This window comes from Drosophila mojavensis, unplaced genomic scaffold (assembly GCF_018153725.1).
Source record: "Drosophila mojavensis isolate 15081-1352.22 unplaced genomic scaffold, ASM1815372v1 contig_80, whole genome shotgun sequence".
Classification (NCBI taxonomy): Eukaryota; Metazoa; Arthropoda; class Insecta; order Diptera; family Drosophilidae; genus Drosophila; species Drosophila mojavensis.
The window spans coordinates 11,902,139-11,920,923 of record NW_025318906.1 but is presented as its reverse complement, the minus strand read 5'-3'; the positions used below and the strand labels follow the sequence as shown (position 1 = coordinate 11,920,923).

The following is an 18,785-nucleotide window of genomic DNA, read 5'->3' as shown; positions in this document are numbered from 1 at the left end:
CGACGCAAAATGCTCTATGTAAGCAAAACTATTGGACGCAAGCAAATATGAACGTTCAATTAACAAAATTCTTGAATTTCAACGGCGCAAATAAAATAAATGCCAGCTTCAAAGCGGGCATAATTATTTAAAATCAGCAAATCTAGGGGGAGCTTTAGCAATGCGAATACAATTATAAATAAAGTCAATTTTACACACTTTACATGCAGATTAAAAATGAAAAAAATTGTTTTTAACAGCATATTTTAATATTATTTGTATAAATGATAACTCGAAAAGCTTTTGATTTTAAGTATATGTTCACAATCTTATCGCTTAAGTGCGCCATTAACTCAAGTTGCAGTAAATATTAATGGCTGTGATTAAGCAAACAAGCCTCAAGTACTACACACTTTTGCGATATCCGATTTTTGTTTTGATTTGGTTGCTGTCCCCTAATATACCATATGGTTAGTGGTATTACCAAGACCCACTGCGTCGTCATTTGATTTTTGAAAAATGTTATACATATGTATGTATACAGAAGAACTTTTCCATCTAGCTATGGGCTAGTCAGACTTGTTTATCGTAATCATAAATAAATGGGGTACAACATATAATTTAGATATAAAGACCATTCTTGACCATTCCCTTTGAAATCAATAGTTGAAGCATTACAAAACGTAACAACAAATTGTGAGCATTTGTGCTTTTGTTGGATACTATCTTTATTGACTTCAAAGTGCAAATCAGTGCCAATAAAATCCAAGCACCGTTCAACCAAGCCATTCAATGGATTCAGTTGGAGCTGAGCAGCGCTCGAGTTTGGAAGCGGTGCACGAAAATGTCTCAAATAAAAGAGCACAAAGTTGTAAGTTGGAAAGGATTGCTTCTACTACACATCATATAAAATGAGTTCTAAATGTTTTTTTTGTTTTTTAAATCAGAGTACTGCTGCACTGGACTCTGCACTCGTTAGCCTTCTAAAGAGCTCAAAGAGTCGCAGAGCCAAGTTGTCCTGGTACTATGCGCCCGCCTTTCTGCTGCTCTGGCTGGCGCTGTTCTTCGCTGTGGTTATTCCGCTCTTCAGTCGGCTGCCCGAGAGCATCACCATTGCCCAGGAGTCGCAGAGGCCGAACGAATTTGTAGCCGAGCGAGCGCAACGTCTGCTGCAGAGCTACGACAGCATCGGACCCAAGGTCGTGGGCAGCATTGCCAATGAGGAGCTAACGGTGGGCTTCCTGCTCGAGGAGGTGGCCAATGTGCGTGCAGCCATGCGAGCGGATCTCTATGAGCTGGAGGTGGATGTGCAGCAGTCATCCGGAGCGTACATGCATTGGAATATGGTGAACATGTACCAGGGCGTGCAGAATGTGGTGGTCAAGCTGAGCACACGAAGCTCGGCCAGCGAGTCCTATTTGCTGCTCAACAGCCACTTCGACTCGAAGCCCGGCAGTCCCGGCTCGGGCGACGACGGCACCATGGTGATTGTCATGCTGGAGGTGCTGCGGCAAATGGCCATCTCGGGGCAGCCCTTCGAGCACCCCATTGTGTTCCTCTTCAATGGCGCCGAGGAGAATCCGCTGCAGGCCTCGCACGGCTTCATCACCCAGCACAAGTGGGCCAAGAACTGCAAGTAAGTGAACTGAAATTAGAATATATATTAAATAAGATATTAGTGTAATATTATATGTTTTGTATGTGTATATAAATTGATGATTTTCATTGTCCATTTCAGGGCGCTCATCAATCTGGAGGTGGCTGGCAGCGGCGGTCGAGATCTCCTGTTTCAGACTGGACCCAATCATCCTTGGCTTATGCGGGTGTGTTGAATGTCTATTTACTGTTATTGTTGTTGTCGTTGTAGCCTTATCTTCAGATTTAGTTAGGTTATTTATGGCGCGTGTCGGCGAGCAGTTAGATGTTTATCATGGCCAATACTCATAAAGCTGACTATTCACTTTTTTATTGCATGATATAAATGATATGTTGTTGGTGTTGCCAACCGATATCCGTATTGCTTCGCCTCTTTGTGATCCTCCTTCCGCTCTGCGCAGTATTATAAGGAGAATGCCAAACATCCTTTCGCCACGACCATGGCCGAGGAGATCTTTCAGGCCGGCATACTGCCGTCGGACACGGACTTTCGCATATTCCGCTATTACGGCCAGGTGCCAGGTGAGATATTTTAATCCTAATCAATTTGCATCTTTATCTACTATTTCTTACTCCTTGTTCAGGCCTCGATATGGCGCAGATCAAGAATGGCTACGTCTACCACACCGAGTTCGACAGTTATGCGGCTGTGCCACGCGCCTCTCTGCAGAACTCGGGCGAGAATGCTTTGGCTCTGGTGAGGGCCTTTGCCAATGCCAGCGAAATGTACGACACTGAGGTGAGCTAGCGCCTAGATTCGTCTGGGATGCAAATATGAGTGGCTCACGATGTTCCATTGCAGGCACACAGTGAGGGAAAGTCGGTGTTCTTCGACTTCCTGGGCCTCTTCATTGTCTGCTACTCGGAGACAACGGGCAAAATCCTAAACTGTTGCATTGCGGTCGTCAGTCTGGTGCTCGTCGGCATCTCGCTGTGGCGCATGGCGCGCGTCTCTGAGCTGCCTCTGGGCCACATCTCGCTGTTGTTTGCCACCATCCTGGCCCTGCACGTGCTGGGAGTCCTGTTCAGCGTGGGCCTGCCGCTGCTGATGGGCGTTCTCTTCGATGCCGGCAATGGTTCATTGACCTACTTCACGCACACCTGGCTGATGATAGGGCTCTACATTTGCCCGGCTATCATTGGACTGAGTCTGCCCACAACACTCTACTACAGCTTGAGGAAGAATGTAAGCCGATCCTGACTCTGAGTTGGAGTCTCGTCACTAATTCTTGATCTCATTTGTTTGCAGTTGAAGATCAGCCACGCCTACCATTTGCATATGAGCCTGCACGCCCACTGCGTGGTGCTGGCCTTGATAGCCATCGTACTGACTGCAATCAGTCTGCGCACACCCTACCTCTGTATGATATCCATACTCTTCTACTCAGCTGCGCTGTTAATCAACCTATTGAGCAGCTTACACGATCGCGGTGAGTGGAGAGAATCCTTAATAAATATGTTTTCAGTTGACTGTTCATCTCATTCTCTTTTAGGTTATTACTGGGTGCTCATCACTGAGATACTCCAGCTGATGCCGTTCTTTTACTTCAGCTATCTGTTCCACTTGTTTCTGGTCATCTTCATACCCATGATGGGTCGCAATGGCAGCTCTATAAATCCGGATCTCCTGATAGCCTTGATATGCACACTCGGCACATTCTTTGCCCTGGGATTTGTGGTAAGTGGAGCGCCTTGTCACGTCGGAATTGATTTGCTCTACTGCATTTGCTCTTAAACTAGTCGCCGCTCATCAACATGTTTCGCTGGTCGAAGTTTATCATGCTCGGACTGGCCATAGTCACTTTCATATTCAGCATGATTGCCATTTCGGGTGTGGGCTTTCCCTACCGACCCAAGACCAGTGTGATGCGTGTGAACTTTCTGGTAAGTTGGACTTTATATATTGTACATATCAATATACACATTTCTTATCAAACATATTCTTTGATTGGCAGCATGTGCGTCGCGTCTTCTACGAGTTTGATGGCAGCGTTAGCCTAAGCGATTCGGGCTATTACTTTGACTTCCAGGACCGAAGGCTCAACCATCCGCTCGAGGACACTTCGCTCGACTTGACTGGCCTGACTGCCATCAAGGAGCACTGTGATACGGAATTGATGTGCGGCGTGCCCTGCTTCAATCACCGCTGGTGCAAGGCGCGCGAGACGGGCAACTGGCTGCCGCGAGAGCAGGAGGTGATCATTCCCGGCAACTCCTCCCTCTTGCTGCTGAGTAAAAGCCTTTTGCCCACGGGCAACACGATGCGCTACGAATTCGAGCTGAGTGGGCCACCTCATATGGGCTTGTTCATACAGCCACTGGAGGGCGTAACCGTTGAGGACTGGTCCTTCATCCGAAATCCGCTGGACGAGCCGGAAGAGTACGAGCTGCCTTATCAGATATTCTTCTCCTATGGCAAGGACAATTCTCCCCTTAGATTTCACATTGATTTCACTGTGAGTTTCTATAAATATTTGATATTTCTTCTAAATTCAATTAACATTTTCTCTTTAGAAACTTGCTGGCAATTTCGATGTGCCCATCTTTGAGCTGGGCGTGGCGTGGCATTACGTGAGCTACGACTATGAAAGGGATGCGGCTGGGAAGCAGTTTATAGCCGACTTTCCAGACTTTGTCCATGTGATGGAGTGGCCGACGCTCTATAAGCGTTACATATACTAAGCTAACTTAATTTATAACTAAGTCTTAAGTTTAATGTTCAAATAATAAACTAAATATATTCTATATAAATAACATACATAAAGGATATCAAAAATTATTTCTTTTAAATAAATTTTAAATAATACATTCATTTGAAATATCTATGAATATTATGAATATTCCTTTTGGTTATCAAATCTCATTCGGCATTCGCTTTCTTAATAAATATTTATGACTTTTGTATGCCTATAACTAGAACAGAATCCAAATACCAACCTCTTTGATATCAAGCTCAATTAACGGATGCCAAGTGGTAGAAGCTATAAATCTACCTTATTAACAACGTAACTTGATAAAATCTCAAATGCTAAACCTGAAGCAATTCCAGATTTATTTGTATATTGTACATCATAAATATGAAATCACAGTTGCTGAGAATTATCAATTTGAGCTCTGCTAGCAATCTGATCCGTTCAGTTAGTCATGGAAAGCGAAGAGGCACACATAGGAAGCCTTGGAACTCACAACGAATATAAATTTTATTATATAGTAAAGCTGTTTAGAATAAGTTTTATTTTTTGTTTAAATACGGTGTAAGAATTTGTCGTTGCCAGTGGAACTGATGGAAATTTCGGCAAGCATGGATACTTCTGCCATTGACCTGGCTGAGAAGAGTCATGTGAAGGAGAAGCTGCCCTGGTACCATGCGTCCAGCTTCCTGCTGCTCTGGCCCGCTCTCTTCTTTGCTGTGGCCTATCCGCTCTACAATGCTATGCCCAAGCCGGTGAACATTGATGAGGAGCTCTACAAGCCGGGACAGTTTGTGTCGGAGCGGGCTCAGCATCTTCTGCTGGAACTGGACCGTCTGGGACCCAAACTTATCGGCGATGAGATGAACGAGAAGACAATGATTGAGTTTCTGCTGAGGGAAATGGACAGCGTCCATCGGGAAATGCGACACGATCTCTACAATCTGGAGGTGGATGTGCAGCGGGCATCGGGCTCCTATCTGGCCGTCGACTCGATCATTATGTATCAGGCAGTGCAAAATGTGATCGTCAAACTGACCCCTAGGCAGTCGAACAGTTCGGCCTATCTGCTCATCAACAGCCACTACGACACCAAGGTTGGCAGCGTGGGTGCGGGAGATGCTGGCTCCATGGTGGTCATCATGCTGGAGGTGCTGCGCCAACTGGCCACATCCAGCGAGTCGTTCGAGCATCCGCTTATCTTCCTCTTCAATGGCGCCGAGGAGAATGAGATGCATGGATCGCACGCATTCATCACACAGCACAAATGGTCCCCCAGCTGCAAGTGAGTGCGAATTGAGTGTGCCATCCGCATGAGCAGTCTCCTAACTCTCGTTCCCAGGGCAATGATCAATGTGGATTCGCTTGGAGCTGGCGGTCGTGAGTTGCTCCTCCGTTCCGGTCCGTTTCATCCGTGGCTAATACGCGTAAGTAGAAACCATCGTCAATAATTACAGCTGGGCCAATGCTGCTCCACACTCACGGCACTCGCTTATCAGATCAACGGGGCGATATGATTCTCATATCCAAATATCAGTTTCGCCAATCTTATCAGCCAACACCTGTTTACACCTGTTTACACCTGTTCGCAGCACTACAAAGCCGCCGCCAAGCATCCATTTGGAACAACATTGGCAGAGGAAATATTCGAGACGGGCATTATAAATTCCAAATCGGACTTTAGAATCTTCCGCGATTACGGTCCTCTGCCGGGTGAGCGAATATGTGGAGCAACTCGTTGAATCCACTCCAATAATAATCTCCCTCACAGGTCTGGATATGGTGGTCCAATACAATGGATTCGTTTACCACACCAAATACGATCGCTTCGATGTCATATCCCGAGATTCGCTGCAAAGCACCGGCGACAATCTGCTGTCCCTGGTCAAGAGTATTAGCAATGCCAAGGAGATGCTTGATGTCAAGGTAATCAAACTACTTGTAATAGAATTTTAAATATTTATATTTTCATCATTCGGAGTTCAAAGGGGGATCCCTAGTCAACAATCCCGTCCAGAGTCTTCTTGATTGCTATTAATATTTCTCTCTCTCTCTCTCTCTCTCTCTCTCTCTCTCTCTCTCTCTCTCTCTCTCTCTCTCTCTCTCTCCTCTCTCAAACATTCCATATACAATTTCAGGCACACGCTAAGGGGCGCTCGGTTTACTTTGATTTCTTGGGTCTATTTTTCGTCTCCTATCTGGAGTCCACAGCCATTTTCCTGAACATCGGCTTTGGTGGGGGTGGCATTATCATAGTGTATTTCTCTCTATGGTACATGTCAAACAAATTGGATATTGACATTGGCACCGTGGCCAAGGAGTTTGCTGTTATGTTTCTCATGGAGTTGCTGTCGTTTGGCCTGGCTCTGGGCCTGCCCATGCTCATCGCGACGTTCTACGATGCCGGAAACCGGACGATGACCTATTTCACGAACAGCTGGCTGGTCATTGGACTCTACATTATTCCGTCGATCATTGGCCTGGTGCTGCCCGTGACGATCTACTTGATCATCGGTAGTAGCGTAAGTGCTCGAGTTGGAAGAGTTTCCTGCTGATCCATTGCAAATACCTCTCTCTCTCTCTCTTGCAGAAGCGCATTCCATCCAACTATCGCCTGCAGATAGCCGGCCATGCCCATTGCATTTTCTTTGCCCTGTTGTGCATTATGCTGACCGCCTTGAGTGTGCGCAGCGCCTACCTCTTGATGATCTCCCTGCTCTTCTATGTGGGGGCACTGTGCATCAATATGATCACCAGGCTGCATGAGCGCGGTATGTTGCCAATCCTAATCCGCATCGATTCCGACTCTATCAAAGTTTCACCTCCGCTCTAGGCTACTTCTGGTCGCTCGTGCTGTGCGCCTGCCAGGCCATACCATTCCTGTACTTCAGCTACTTGTTCTACGCCTGTCTGGTCATCTACATTCCATTGACGGGCCGCACCGGCACCACGGCGAATCCGGATCTGCCGATTGCCATTCTCTGTGCTGCGGGCACTATTCTGGCTTTGGGCTTCTTGGTGAGCTGCGTAGAGGCAAATATTCATGAATTTTAGTCTAAATCCATTTTATTTCCTTTAGGTCCCACTCATAAATGTTTTTCGTTATCCTGTAATAATTATTAGCATTATGACATGCACGACCTTTATATTTGTCCTGGTATCCGTTTCAGAGTTGGGCTTTCCCTATCGCCCCCGAACGAATGTGATGCGTCTGAATTTCTTGGTAAGTTTACTACTTCATTAATAGCCACGATCATGGCAATTCAGAGATCTTTGTCTGTGCAGCAAGTGAATCGCAAATTTTATGATTACAATGGGTCCCTCAGCCAGGAGGACTCCGGCTACTATTTCGGCCTGCAGGACCATCGTAAGGAGCAGCCGCTGCGCGACAAACTGGACCTCACCGGCTTGGTGGGCATCGCAGACAAGTGCGACTGTCAAATGAGGTGCGGCCTGCCCTGCGACACTCAACGCTGGCTGCCACGCATGCAGCCCGTCCAAATGCCCGGGGACATTACTCTCGAGCTGCTGAACAAGACGATCGTAAATAGCGGCTACTCGATTCGCTACGATTTCAAGCTGGCTGGGCCCGCTCGCATGACCATACACCTGATGCCCCTGGAGGGGGTCAAGATGGTGGACTGGTCGTTCTTGCGGGGAATGCTCGACAGCCCGGCCAAGTACAAGCCGCCGTATCAGATCACCTTCACTTGGGGCGCCGACAGCTCACCCATCGAGTTCTACGTAGAGTTGACGGTGCGTATTACCCAGACCAAACCAGATAATATTACGTGTGTCCGCTAACGCTTTCCCTTTGCAGAAGACCAATGGCAAGTTCAATGAACCCGTTTTCGAAATTGGCATCGCTGGCCATTATCTGAGCCACGTTCACAAGCGAGATGCGCTAAGCGCACAGTTTATAAAAGAGTTTCCAGATTTTGTAAACGCCGTGGAATGGCCAACTTCTTACGATCGTTATATCTATTAAAAGTTACTGTTTTTATAATTTTGGACTAATAGCAAAATATATGTAAACGTCAAGTGAATGCAATCGAACCATTCTCTTTCTCCTCTCCTCCCCCCTCCGTGACAGAAGCTGGTTGCATTCTGTTTGAGAGCAAACAAAAGGCCCTCAATTTGGGCTGCAGCTCAAACAGTCGTTGAGCGTTTCATAACGAGCGCGGAATAAATATTTAAGTTTGAATAGAACTTCTTAAACTGGCGTGGCGTGGCGTGGCAAACATTTGTGCAAACAGCAGCAAACAGACTGTTGTAATAGCTGCACCAGATATTTGACTCTTCCCGTGCGATCCGTATAAAAGATGCGCATTGGGGCAGTGGAAGACACAGTTCAATTGCAGCAACAATTTGGTGAACAACCAGGGAAAGCTCGATAACAGACAGACAGACAGACATAATGAAGTTCTCTTTGGTTCTATTGGTGGTCTGCGCGTTAGCTGCATCGGTGCAGGCGCAAACCACGGCCGTCGATTACGTCTACAAAGAACAGGGCACCGGTGAATTCAGTCCCTCCAGCTACGACTACTCCAGCTACTACTATCCATCGTATCCATCGTATCCATCGTATCAATCCTCCTATCCGTCCTCTTACTACTACTACGAAGATGATGTGACAACCCCCAAGCCATTCAAGCACCAATTCCTGTCCATGCTCTTCAAGAAAGGATAAGCTGGGTATGCTGTGAGAATCCAGCTCGATAACGACGTCGTCCTCAACCAAATACTGTTAACGTTAAAATGTGAAAATACAATTAAACTTAATTTATAAACAAAAACAAAACCAAAAACACAATATCAATTATTTCATTTGCATTTAGTGCGGCAGCAGAGTGAGTGAGTCTGGGGCGAGTAAATGGCAGTTTCACAAGTCTTGCCCAAGCCCAAGCCGGAGTCACAATGAGCCAATGAGGGCTCATTAACGCCTTTGGTCAAAACTCAGCACGACTCGCCGCCTCCAACAAAGGTCATGTGGAGCGACAGCTAGACATGATCATGGTCAGGTGGTGGGGCAACAATCTGCACTAGTCGAAGTATATACTGCTATTCGTATAATGATGATGCTTCTGCCGCCCTCGCCGGTTTGCATCGCCAACTGCATCTGGTTAATGCGGGCGGATGGGATGGGATGGGATGGGAGGCTGGCTGCATTAACTGCCATTGCGCAATTTGATTTCTTGTGGCACATCAGAATATGTAGGCAAAGCCAAAGGCGAAGTCTTTACAAATGTAGCTGACAAATTGATTTGAAATGCGAGACGTGTTCTTTGAATGCCACGATGCAAGTTTATTCACGATAAACATACTCAATCAAAAACTGACCATAATATATATTCATGCTCCATTCACTCAGTACAGTGAAACGTCTGGCATGACAGTCATCAATATGTCTAATGCAAAGTAAATATTTATTTGATAAAAAATATTAATGTATATATTTTTACATTTTTGTAATTTATATATATGTTTTATTTATTTATCACAAATTTTTTATATATTTATATATTTAGTTTTGATTTGTTTTTATGTATATTTCATTTATATTTATATTTATATATATTTAATTTTACATATATATATTTTTTTTAGCTTTTCCTTTTGTTTTCTTTTTTTTTTTTTAATATATTTAACTTATTAACTTATTATTATTAATACATTAAAAATATAAAAATATTTTTTTTTTTCAAATTTTTTTTTTGTTCTACAATAATAATAATCTATATATTTTAACTTTTATTCCGTTTTTCTATTTAATTGGAATAACTACATATATATCACTTACACAACTAATTCAGCTACATATCTCAATTACCTTTAGTGTGAAGCGACTCGCATTTCATTTGCATTTATTTTCCCCTATGTGAACGTTCTTAAGACTCTCGACAGAAGCCTCTATGGAGGCGCCTCGTCAGATCTATGGGCTGTGAGCAATTTAGCCGACAAATTGCAGAGTTAACAACAACACGCGAACAATGCACTTGAAGCAGTCGCCAAAGATATAATCAGATGTGGCCTGGCTGTGTCTCTAGTGAGCTTGGCTTCTGATCTGTGTGCATCTGCCAAATGCTAAACACCCACCAATGGCCAAGCCGAAGCCGAAGCGAGACTCGCTCTGCTGCAAGCGCTGCAAGACCCGGCAGCTGTAAAGTTCAAGCATTCAGCATTCGGTTCGACTGCTCGCAACGATGCAGGCTGCAAGATTTTGCTATAAATATGCAAACCTTTGGCAGAGCTGGCCACAGTTGCACATCGCGACGCTGACAGTTGCCAGTCCAGAGCCCAGCATAGGATTAAAGCCCAGCTAATGCAATACATTGTAAGTGCGAAGCTCTTCGGTCTTTTGCCTCACGGTGGTAACTCATCTTATCTTCTGCCAGCTGCTGACTATTGCAGCAGTGCTGCTGTGCAAGGTGCATGCGCGACCCCAAGGACCTGCCACGGAGCCCATCAAGATCATTCGGCAGGAGCAGGAGGTGAACTTCGACGGCTCCTACAAGTATGGCTATGAGACAGAGAACGGCATCAATGTGGAGGAGGAGGGCTACCTCAAGAATGCGGGCACCGACAATGCAGGACCGGTGAGTTGGTCTACCGCAGACCCCCCAAAGCCATTTGGCATTTGCAACTGTTGCTCCCTCACGAGCTTGCAGCTTGATGCTGACAAATTGTACAGGTATTGTAATTAGCTGAATCTGTTTTTCTTTTTCTGCTGCTGCTTTCGCTTTTCTTTGCTGCGCCGGGCTAAAGGTCGCACAGGGCTTCTTTTCGTACACTGCGCCCGACGGCACGCCCATACGGATCACCTATGTGGCGGATGAGAACGGCTTCCAGCCACAGGGCGATCATCTGCCCACCGCTCCGCCCATACCACCGGCCATTCAGAGGGCCCTGGATTACATAGCCACAGCACCACCGCCACCCGCTGATCAGCAGAGCGCCTACACCGCACGCCGAGGCTAACCTAACAGCAAGTGAGACAGACAGACAGACAGAGAGACAGAGAGGTGGAGTGAGTGAGCGAGGGCACAGAGACAACGTGAAAATGTTTGTTAACCAAAATTGTTAAGCCATTTATATAAAACAAAAAATCCCTTTCCGCACATGTAAATAAATATGCAAAAATATAAAAAAAAACTACTCTTTATAAGATTTTTCTAAAAATTGTGGACAAAATTTATTATAAATTTATCATTATTAATTACTATTAATTTGAGCTAGCCGAGTGAGTTTACTTTAACTCTGCAACTCATCTATGAGGCTTCAATGTTAGTCTTTTGTATTAATAATAGAATATATTAGTAGAAGTATATTAGTAGTAGTATGTTAGAATATCAGTAGTAGTATATTATTTTTTTTTTTTTTTTTTTTTTTTTTTTTTTTGATATTTTGATTTATTAAAGTCATACGGGGTAGTTTAGTAACCCCTTTGTGTGCTAGTATATTAGTAAATTATTAGTAGCATATTACTATATTATAAAAATATGTTTGCTACGTTACAATTACTCCATCTAAGAAGTGGCATACGAAAAATAAATGTTAGTTTTATTTTAATTAATGTGTTTGAAAAAAAAAATATTTTAATAAAATATAATTTAAATCACCTATTGTTACTGATATCCAGATTAACTGTGATCTGGCCTAGATTCGCTGCCCATCTATCCGCTTATACTGCATTATATTAAAAATAAAATTTATAATATTAAATACAAAGCCATGCTGTATGCTGATGTCATCATTTGTTCATTCAAATCGCTTCAATCATTTGAATTTCATTCAGCCAGAGCCTAGCATACTTTCAGGCATTCGAGTTAAGTTGCCAACCAACTGGTTTTTCTGGTGTTCTGCGAAGCGAGTCTTCAGCTATTTCGTGCTGTTGGTCCACATGAAAGCGATTAAGACCAATGCTTGCTTAAATTAGTCGGTGTCAAAAGAAATGTCAGCGTTTCCGTGACGATGACGCTCATCGTCATCGATGTCGATCATAAAATTAATTCAATAAGCATCCATAAGAAAAATAGCTCATCCGCCTTGTTGCTGCTTGTTGGCCGGAGCTGCTTTCCAGAAAATATGTAGTCAACGCCACATAAATCAGAGCTGCTAATAGATCTAGTTTTGAGTGCTTTGTGCAAATGCTGTTTGTCCGTTGAGACGCAGCGCTGGCTAGTTGGCCATAGCACACATCGAGCGAGTGGATCATCCGCGGACGGACCCGTGGGCGTTGCGTATAGCTCATATATAAAGCTCTGACAGTGGCTAAAACTTCTCATTGCTGATTAAACATGCTGCGTCTAACGGTAAGTCGAGCTGAGTTCAGCTGCGTCGCGTTTCGCTGATGCCAGAAGCGCATCCATGTCTCACGTCTGTCACAACTGCAGATTTGGCTGCTCATCTGCGCCGCCGTGGCGCTGGCCCAGAACGACGGCCGCTATCGTCCTGCCCCCAGGCCGATCTCCGCCCTGAGCACCCGAGTTGCTGCCAACGCTGGTCGCTATCGGGGCGGCAACGACGGCCGCTATGTGCCAGGCGACGATGGCAAATATCGCGGCGGCAACGATGGACGCTATGGCGGCAACAACGACGGACGCTATGTGCACGTGGACAACAAGTACCAGCACGACAATCGTCCTGGAGGCGACTACACCGGTGGCAATGATCCTTACCGCGGTGGCAAGGACAAGTTTGGTGCTGGCGGTGGTGCTGGTCGCGGTGGTGGAGGTGGTGGTGGTGGCGGTGCAGCCAACGCAGCGAATGGAGCTAATGCCAACGGCAGAGCTGGCGCTGGGGCTGCTGCTGGTGCTGGTGCTGGTGCGGGTGCTGCAAAGAAACCCTCGCTGCCACGCCCCGTGCCCGTCGTAGACCAGCGCCCCAATCTGCCACAAGGACGCGGCACTGGCGTTGGCAAGAACGGCTGGCTGATTCTGCGCCAAGAGGGCGCCGTGGATACCGATGGCTACAACTATCTGTAAGTACACGAATGCCCCTGGACTCCACTGAAAATGGATGAATATTTGCCTCTGCCTTCTCTCTAGCTACGAGACCGAGAACGGCATTCTCGGCGAAGAGAGCGGACGCATCGAGAAGCAAACGGAGGGCGATGCTCTACGCTCCAAGGGCTACTACGAGTACACAGGCGACGACGGCCTGCTCTACCGCGTCGACTACGTGGCCGATGAGAACGGATTTGTGCCCGCCGGCGAACATATTCCCAAAGTACCAGAGCACATACCCAGGCTCTTGGCCTATCTGAAGGCTCAGGGCGCCTTGTAAAAAATATTAAATATATTCATTTGTTCGTGTTATTTCGGTTATCAGAAAATAAAAGAGTTTTTCGAAAAATCCCAAAAGAAAATTCTATTCATCATTAGGGGGAAAACTGAGGTATTAATATAACAATAAAATGTGTGTAAAATATATTTAAAATATACATTAAATAAGTATATACAACAAAATACATCAACATGAATTTTTTTTCATTTTTCATAATTTTATTGTTTCAAAATATATTGTGTTGCCTCTTAATATTTGAACTTCCATTTCATTTAGTTAAGATTCGGCACGATTCGTTTTTGTATATATTCCAGAACTTCATTAATCGTTGACTGCACTTTCTGGGGCTGCAAATGAGAGATATATAAATAGATTAACGAAACTCAAATTTGTTTACTCACATCCTTCTCTGTATTGATATTTGACTGCTCGTAGCTCTGCTGTTGTGGCTGCTCCTCGCAGTTAGGATCGCCCACTGGCTCCGCCTGCGGCTGCTCATATGCGTAGGCGCCAGTTGGCTGGGATTGAGATTGACGCTCGGTATCCCAGAGCCTGTTCTCGTTGACGTAGCTGAACTGGCGCTGATCCTCGGCTGTGCCATCGGCGTCTCGCACCCATTCGAACTGGATTATTTGCCAGCCGGTGCCATTGTAGTTGAAGTCGATCATGAAACGCAGATGATCACGCGGCCCCAGAGCAAAGTTCTCCTCAGCCTCCTGCACACTGGCGGCCAGCTGCTGCTCGGCCTGCCTAAAGATGCCGCGCAGATCATTGGCATACGGCTGACCTCTATCTCCGTAGCCGCCGTTATAGGGCCTGTGCTCGTGTCGATACTTGCCGCTATTGTCCGGCTGATACCAGCCAACGGCGCCGTGGCCGTAGTGACCCCTGGCCGAGGCCGTGGGCAACGGCGGAGTTCCATCCGCAGATCCTGGCGCTGCGCCCAGCTGCAGCAGAAGGCAGACAACAAACAATGCTGTGTACATCTCTCAAACAGTTGAATGCGTTTAAATCTAGATAATCGAATCACTGGCCAGGTTAGTTTCAGCTCAGACGGGCGTCGACTGCCAGCTAATTAATTGTCAGGTTTTATGTTGAAGATGCAGCCGTGTAATTATTTAATTGCCTAGTTTATTCGGTAGTCGCTGCACACGCCACTCAGCCGAGGCGCTAGTAACGCAATGCTAATTGGAATTCTTTGCATACTAACAAGCCATAAAGTGGCTAACTAACCCAATCTAACCAACCCAACTCGTTTCCATTGCCTGCCTACCGCCCACCTCCCTACACTTAGCCCAATTGCGTCTGACCTTTTGATCGGCAGCGAAAATATCTTAAAACGGAAACCATTGAACAGATGTCGCACAGTCGTACGTGGTAATCCGATGTGGCTGAGTCATGTTTCTCCCTTAGAAATGGAGAAGGTAAAAGATACAAAAATAGATAGATACGAATATAAGCAATTAGATAGAATATCTCGTATTATGCTGTAACTTTCTTCAAATTAAATATCTATAAACAGCTTATATATATTATAATATTCACATAAAACAAACACCACACCCAATGTAAATACTTCCAATCGCCTGTCGGAAGCTCTGTGGACTGCTGAAGCAGCTGAATCTGTTTGCCTGCCGGGCAATTTGCAAAATAACAATTCAATGGATTTGATAGGATCAGAGTTAATTAGTGTCGCTTAAATCAAATTTAACGCTCATAATAAACAATAAAACGATCGTTTGCCTTAATGGGCACTCATAACGATCAATCAAAATGGGCGCTTGGCACTCATCAATCACTCAGACTCAGCCAGTCTCAACATGGGCATTAAAAACATGTTGAAAGCCAATCGAAATGTGCTTAGGGTGACTGAGTGCAAAGAGTGAGTAGTTAAGTCGTGTTGCTCTGTGTGTGAAATCGAAAGTGAGATCCGCCCACAACGAGCAGAACTAATCATAGAACGGAACGGAACTTGGGCAAGAATCAACTTTAACCTTTTGCCTTGCCGGGTCATATTAGTCATAGTCAAATTAGTCGAAAGCCGTCATGTTATCAAACTATTCACATTTAACCTCTTACCTTGCGCGTTCTAGACTTTACGCGTGGCTTCATAAATGTCTATGAAACATGCCTTAAAATACAATCCACAAAAAAAAAAACCTTGAAATCTTGTTAATATGAATTGCAAAGCTGTTAAACCAGCCCTATAAAAACAATCAAATGTAATCTGGGGCTTTATTTGTCGGCTCGACAGTTTTCAGCTAGACTACAAAATTATTGATATATATATATTGTTTAATCTTTTATTGTTATTTAAAGCAGCTAAACTTGATTCGAATATGACATACTCTGATGTAGATAATGTATATAAGGAGTTGATTAGATGCAAGCCATGACAATGGGATATCAGGTTCAATACAAAAGCGTCTAGAACTAAAGAGCACTATTTCGGTCTAGTAAAAAAGTTTTAATGACTATGTTTTGAGGTAAACAACACTTCTTATAACTATAATGGAAATACTTAAAAAACTGTTACCCTTCATTAACATTTTAAAATAGTAAAGGCATATTAATTTTATATTTATATATCAATTTACTATATGTATATCACTAGAAATATGTATGTACTAAATATATTTGCTATGAGTTAATTATAGTATAGAACAGTAAGACCAAAAATCGTCAGTTGGATTAACAACCTGTTGTTTAATTGTTGTTTATGCAAATTTTCACGCGAAATCTTTTGTCAAATAATAAATTATTTTATATCACGTATACAACTGGATATACATATACATATACATATACATAAATATACACTGCATGTAAATCGGTTGAGTTTTGGCTGCGCCAAATCAAAACAATGCGTAATTTGGTGTTTGTTGCTTGTAATTAATTCACTTCGAATTATTCAGCTCCCAGTGCTGAACACACCTGCAACCTCAACTCTCTCCGTCTCCATTTCGGTGCACAAATTATCATCACTTAGGATGACAAATTCAATCGAATGAATTTGCTGCCGAATTTGTGAGCTTTCTGGCATGAGAAAAAAATAATTTAATTGCATTTTTGCGGTGGCGCCCATCGGCCTAGACATAATCATATATAAATATATGTATGTAAATTTATTTTTGGCGTCACGACGTGATTCCTTGATTATAAAATAAAGCCGCAGCCTTGAACTTAACTTTACAAGCAATTGAAATTCCTTAAAGCTGAAATTTTATAAACCACAAAATTAATTTCTCTTTTACGCGAGCCGCTATTTTATTTAGATGGTAAGTTCGGTATTTATTTCACTCATGAAATCATTAATTAATATTCAATTTATTTAACACCTGCTGATAGGATCAAAATTGAAAGCTCTACAAAATTTACGAGTCCAGCTTCAGCGTATCGGATCGAATCAACTCTCTGATGCGGTGCTTTGAACTTTGCGTCATTTTTTCCTATAGGTTCTTCACTGGTAAATACATACATAAATATCTGTGTACATATATACATATATACGCTTTTTTATATAGAAGTGGCATTTGTTAATTAAGTCCCACAGTTTAGCTGGCAATTTGTTATATTGTTCCCAATGCAGTTCGTATAACGCCTCGGGCAATATTTACAATGTGTTTGTTGTATTTTCTAAATTAATTTGTTAGCAAGAACAAATGTAAGGGGCTAACGGCCACAAATCATGCGTCTTAATTGAAGCCATTAAACGTGCACACACCGACTGCTACCCGAGAGTCATCCATCTATTTGAGGCGCTGGGCGGTTACGGCTACCAATTTGCACAGCGGTTGCCAAAACCCGCTTAATGGCTGGCTGGGCAATATTTATAGGCATTGTCCGGGCCAGAATATCTACAAATATTTTTGAATATATAGAGCGAGTGATAATTAAACAAACTTAATTGAACTCCAAAACCGGCTGAAGCACACACACACACACATACACACATATAAATCCCGCTGACATTCTTATTGCAATGAATTCGAAAAACCCACGCCCAGAGTAATGGCAATTTATGGCCCAAACCTCAATGCTCAACACTCACCGTATAAAGATTTCAATTGCTACACAAATGTCGTCTGACGTCGACGCAGCAGGTGAAAATACGCATTTATCATAAGTGTTTGGCGCGCTGTTCAATATGGAACTCGAAAATGTTTGAACTCCATGGTAAACACTGTAAAATCAACTGAAGCAGAACTGTTTATTAAGAGAATAATTATATGATTTACTTAAAGAAATTTTAAATATTTTTTTGTTGTAGTTTTTATACATTTTTATAGTTCCTCAATTAAAATATTAAAAATTATGTTGTCTTAAAATATAAAAAATAAAATATATTTTAATCATAATAATAGCTTTATATCTTATTATTTCATGAATTAATTAAATTAAACAATTATCAATAATTAAAAATAAATATTAAATTTTCAATATTTATTTGGAAAAATTTGCAGTTAGATTTTCAGTCATCAAGAAATATTTTTTTTCAATAAAACTGTATATAATTCACGTTTGATTTCGCTGGTCTGGCACCTTGAAAGGTGGTCGACTATACAATACCCTGTAACTTATTTGAATGCCAATAATCCTGAAAACAATCATTCTAATTTTTATAAACAAAACGCATATTTTATGTGTAACTTTTTTCTTTAAGATTAAAACCACAAAAAGTTGCTAGTGATTAAACTTATAAGCAACGACCACACACAGAACAAAAATAAGCGACAATTGAATAATAATGAAAAATAAATATCCGACCGGACGTTTAGTCATTCAGAGTAAGAATCGTAATGTTAAACCTCACAGAGCGAACAGCTATGTATATAGTTTGTGTTGTGACTTCTTACTGAATGCTCGTAGTACTTATACCTAAGCGAATCGAGGGCCGTCATATCAGCATAGCACAACATAATAATGTTCACACTGATATCGAGTTTCACTGTACTTGCAGTTCTGTGCAGCAGTTGCGCGGCCGACGAGATACTTTATTGCTACGAGTGCTACGAGAGCCCCGGCTCGAGCTCTTGGTCAAATCCACTTCCTGTCTGCTCCAACCTGAAAAGAACGCCCGAATTTACAACACCCTGCCCAAACTCGACAATGTGCCAAAAGACAATGAGCACGATATACCTACAAAACGGAGAGAAATGGGCGATCGAGCAGCGA

At 43.4% G+C, this 18,785-nt stretch overlaps 6 protein-coding genes and 1 long non-coding RNA gene across 7 annotated transcripts; 5 read left to right on the top strand and 2 right to left on the bottom strand.

The window, feature by feature from the left end:
* Positions 1–150: 150 nt before the first annotated feature.
* Positions 151–4,399, top strand: LOC6579589 (endoplasmic reticulum metallopeptidase 1). Its single transcript, XM_002005436.4, has 11 exons — positions 151–850; positions 927–1,615; positions 1,718–1,802; positions 2,037–2,157; positions 2,220–2,374; positions 2,438–2,821; positions 2,885–3,065; positions 3,129–3,313; positions 3,376–3,519; positions 3,591–4,091; positions 4,150–4,399. Exons 1-11 carry the CDS (start codon positions 824–826, stop codon positions 4,315–4,317), a joined length of 2,640 nt encoding a protein of 879 aa, XP_002005472.2. The 5' UTR covers positions 151–823; the 3' UTR covers positions 4,318–4,399.
* A 361-nt stretch (positions 4,400–4,760) lies between these two features.
* On the top strand, positions 4,761–8,381 carry LOC6579588 (endoplasmic reticulum metallopeptidase 1). Its single transcript, XM_002005435.4, has 10 exons — positions 4,761–5,610; positions 5,668–5,752; positions 5,918–6,038; positions 6,097–6,251; positions 6,464–6,847; positions 6,916–7,096; positions 7,159–7,343; positions 7,405–7,548; positions 7,611–8,081; positions 8,146–8,381. Exons 1-10 carry the CDS (start codon positions 4,919–4,921, stop codon positions 8,311–8,313), a joined length of 2,586 nt encoding a protein of 861 aa, XP_002005471.3. The 5' UTR covers positions 4,761–4,918; the 3' UTR covers positions 8,314–8,381.
* Positions 8,382–8,435: 54 nt separating this feature from the next.
* Positions 8,436–9,132, top strand: LOC6579587. The gene has a single exon (XM_002005434.3). It carries the CDS (start codon positions 8,743–8,745, stop codon positions 9,013–9,015), a length of 273 nt encoding a protein of 90 aa, XP_002005470.1. The 5' UTR covers positions 8,436–8,742; the 3' UTR covers positions 9,016–9,132.
* Positions 9,133–10,587: 1,455 nt separating this feature from the next.
* On the top strand, positions 10,588–11,456 carry LOC6579586 (endocuticle structural glycoprotein ABD-4). Its single transcript, XM_002005433.3, has 3 exons — positions 10,588–10,659; positions 10,721–10,921; positions 11,091–11,456. Exons 1-3 carry the CDS (start codon positions 10,648–10,650, stop codon positions 11,301–11,303), a joined length of 426 nt encoding a protein of 141 aa, XP_002005469.1. The 5' UTR covers positions 10,588–10,647; the 3' UTR covers positions 11,304–11,456.
* Positions 11,457–12,541: 1,085 nt separating this feature from the next.
* LOC6579585 (pupal cuticle protein 36) lies at positions 12,542–13,677 on the top strand. Its single transcript, XM_002005432.4, has 3 exons — positions 12,542–12,637; positions 12,719–13,305; positions 13,373–13,677. The coding sequence occupies exons 1-3, from the start codon at positions 12,623–12,625 to the stop codon at positions 13,608–13,610; spliced, it is 840 nt and encodes a 279-aa protein (XP_002005468.1). The 5' UTR covers positions 12,542–12,622; the 3' UTR covers positions 13,611–13,677.
* Positions 13,678–13,801: 124 nt separating this feature from the next.
* On the bottom strand, positions 13,802–14,601 carry LOC6579584. Its single transcript, XM_002005431.4, has 2 exons — positions 14,012–14,601; positions 13,802–13,957 (listed from the first exon to the last, which is right to left on the bottom strand). Exons 1-2 carry the CDS (start codon positions 14,594–14,596, stop codon positions 13,883–13,885), a joined length of 660 nt encoding a protein of 219 aa, XP_002005467.1. The 5' UTR covers positions 14,597–14,601; the 3' UTR covers positions 13,802–13,882.
* Positions 14,602–16,774: 2,173 nt separating this feature from the next.
* On the bottom strand, positions 16,775–17,915 carry LOC116804124. The gene is made up of 2 exons (XR_004364165.2): positions 17,662–17,915; positions 16,775–17,467 (listed from the first exon to the last, which is right to left on the bottom strand). It is a non-coding gene; the product is annotated as an uncharacterized LOC116804124 (long non-coding RNA).
* Positions 17,916–18,785: the final 870 nt, after the last annotated feature.

Excerpts from the sequence above, each read along its gene's own strand:
- LOC6579587 (XM_002005434.3), top strand. The coding sequence starts at position 8,743 with ATGAAGTTCTCTTTGGTTCTATTGGTGGTCTGCGCGTTAGCTGCATCG.
- LOC6579586 (XM_002005433.3), top strand. Across the intron at positions 10,922-11,090 it reads GCACCGACAATGCAGGACCG|GTCGCACAGGGCTTCTTTTC; the intron begins GTGAGTTGGTCT and ends GCCGGGCTAAAG.
- LOC6579589 (XM_002005436.4), top strand. The coding sequence starts at position 824 with ATGTCTCAAATAAAAGAGCACAAAGTT. Across the intron at positions 2,158-2,219 it reads CTATTACGGCCAGGTGCCAG|GCCTCGATATGGCGCAGATC; the intron begins GTGAGATATTTT and ends CTCCTTGTTCAG. Across the intron at positions 3,520-3,590 it reads TGATGCGTGTGAACTTTCTG|CATGTGCGTCGCGTCTTCTA; the intron begins GTAAGTTGGACT and ends TTTGATTGGCAG.
- LOC6579584 (XM_002005431.4), bottom strand. The coding sequence starts at position 14,596 with ATGTACACAGCATTGTTTGTTGTCTGCCTTCTGCTGCAGCTGGGCGCA. Across the intron at positions 13,958-14,011 it reads ATATCAATACAGAGAAGGAT|CCCCAGAAAGTGCAGTCAAC; the intron begins GTGAGTAAACAA and ends TCTCATTTGCAG.
- LOC6579588 (XM_002005435.4), top strand. The coding sequence starts at position 4,919 with ATGGAAATTTCGGCAAGCATGGATACTTCTGCCATTGACCTGGCTGAG. Across the intron at positions 5,611-5,667 it reads AAATGGTCCCCCAGCTGCAA|GGCAATGATCAATGTGGATT; the intron begins GTGAGTGCGAAT and ends TCTCGTTCCCAG. Across the intron at positions 8,082-8,145 it reads AGTTCTACGTAGAGTTGACG|AAGACCAATGGCAAGTTCAA; the intron begins GTGCGTATTACC and ends TTCCCTTTGCAG.
- LOC6579585 (XM_002005432.4), top strand. Across the intron at positions 13,306-13,372 it reads ACCGATGGCTACAACTATCT|CTACGAGACCGAGAACGGCA; the intron begins GTAAGTACACGA and ends CCTTCTCTCTAG.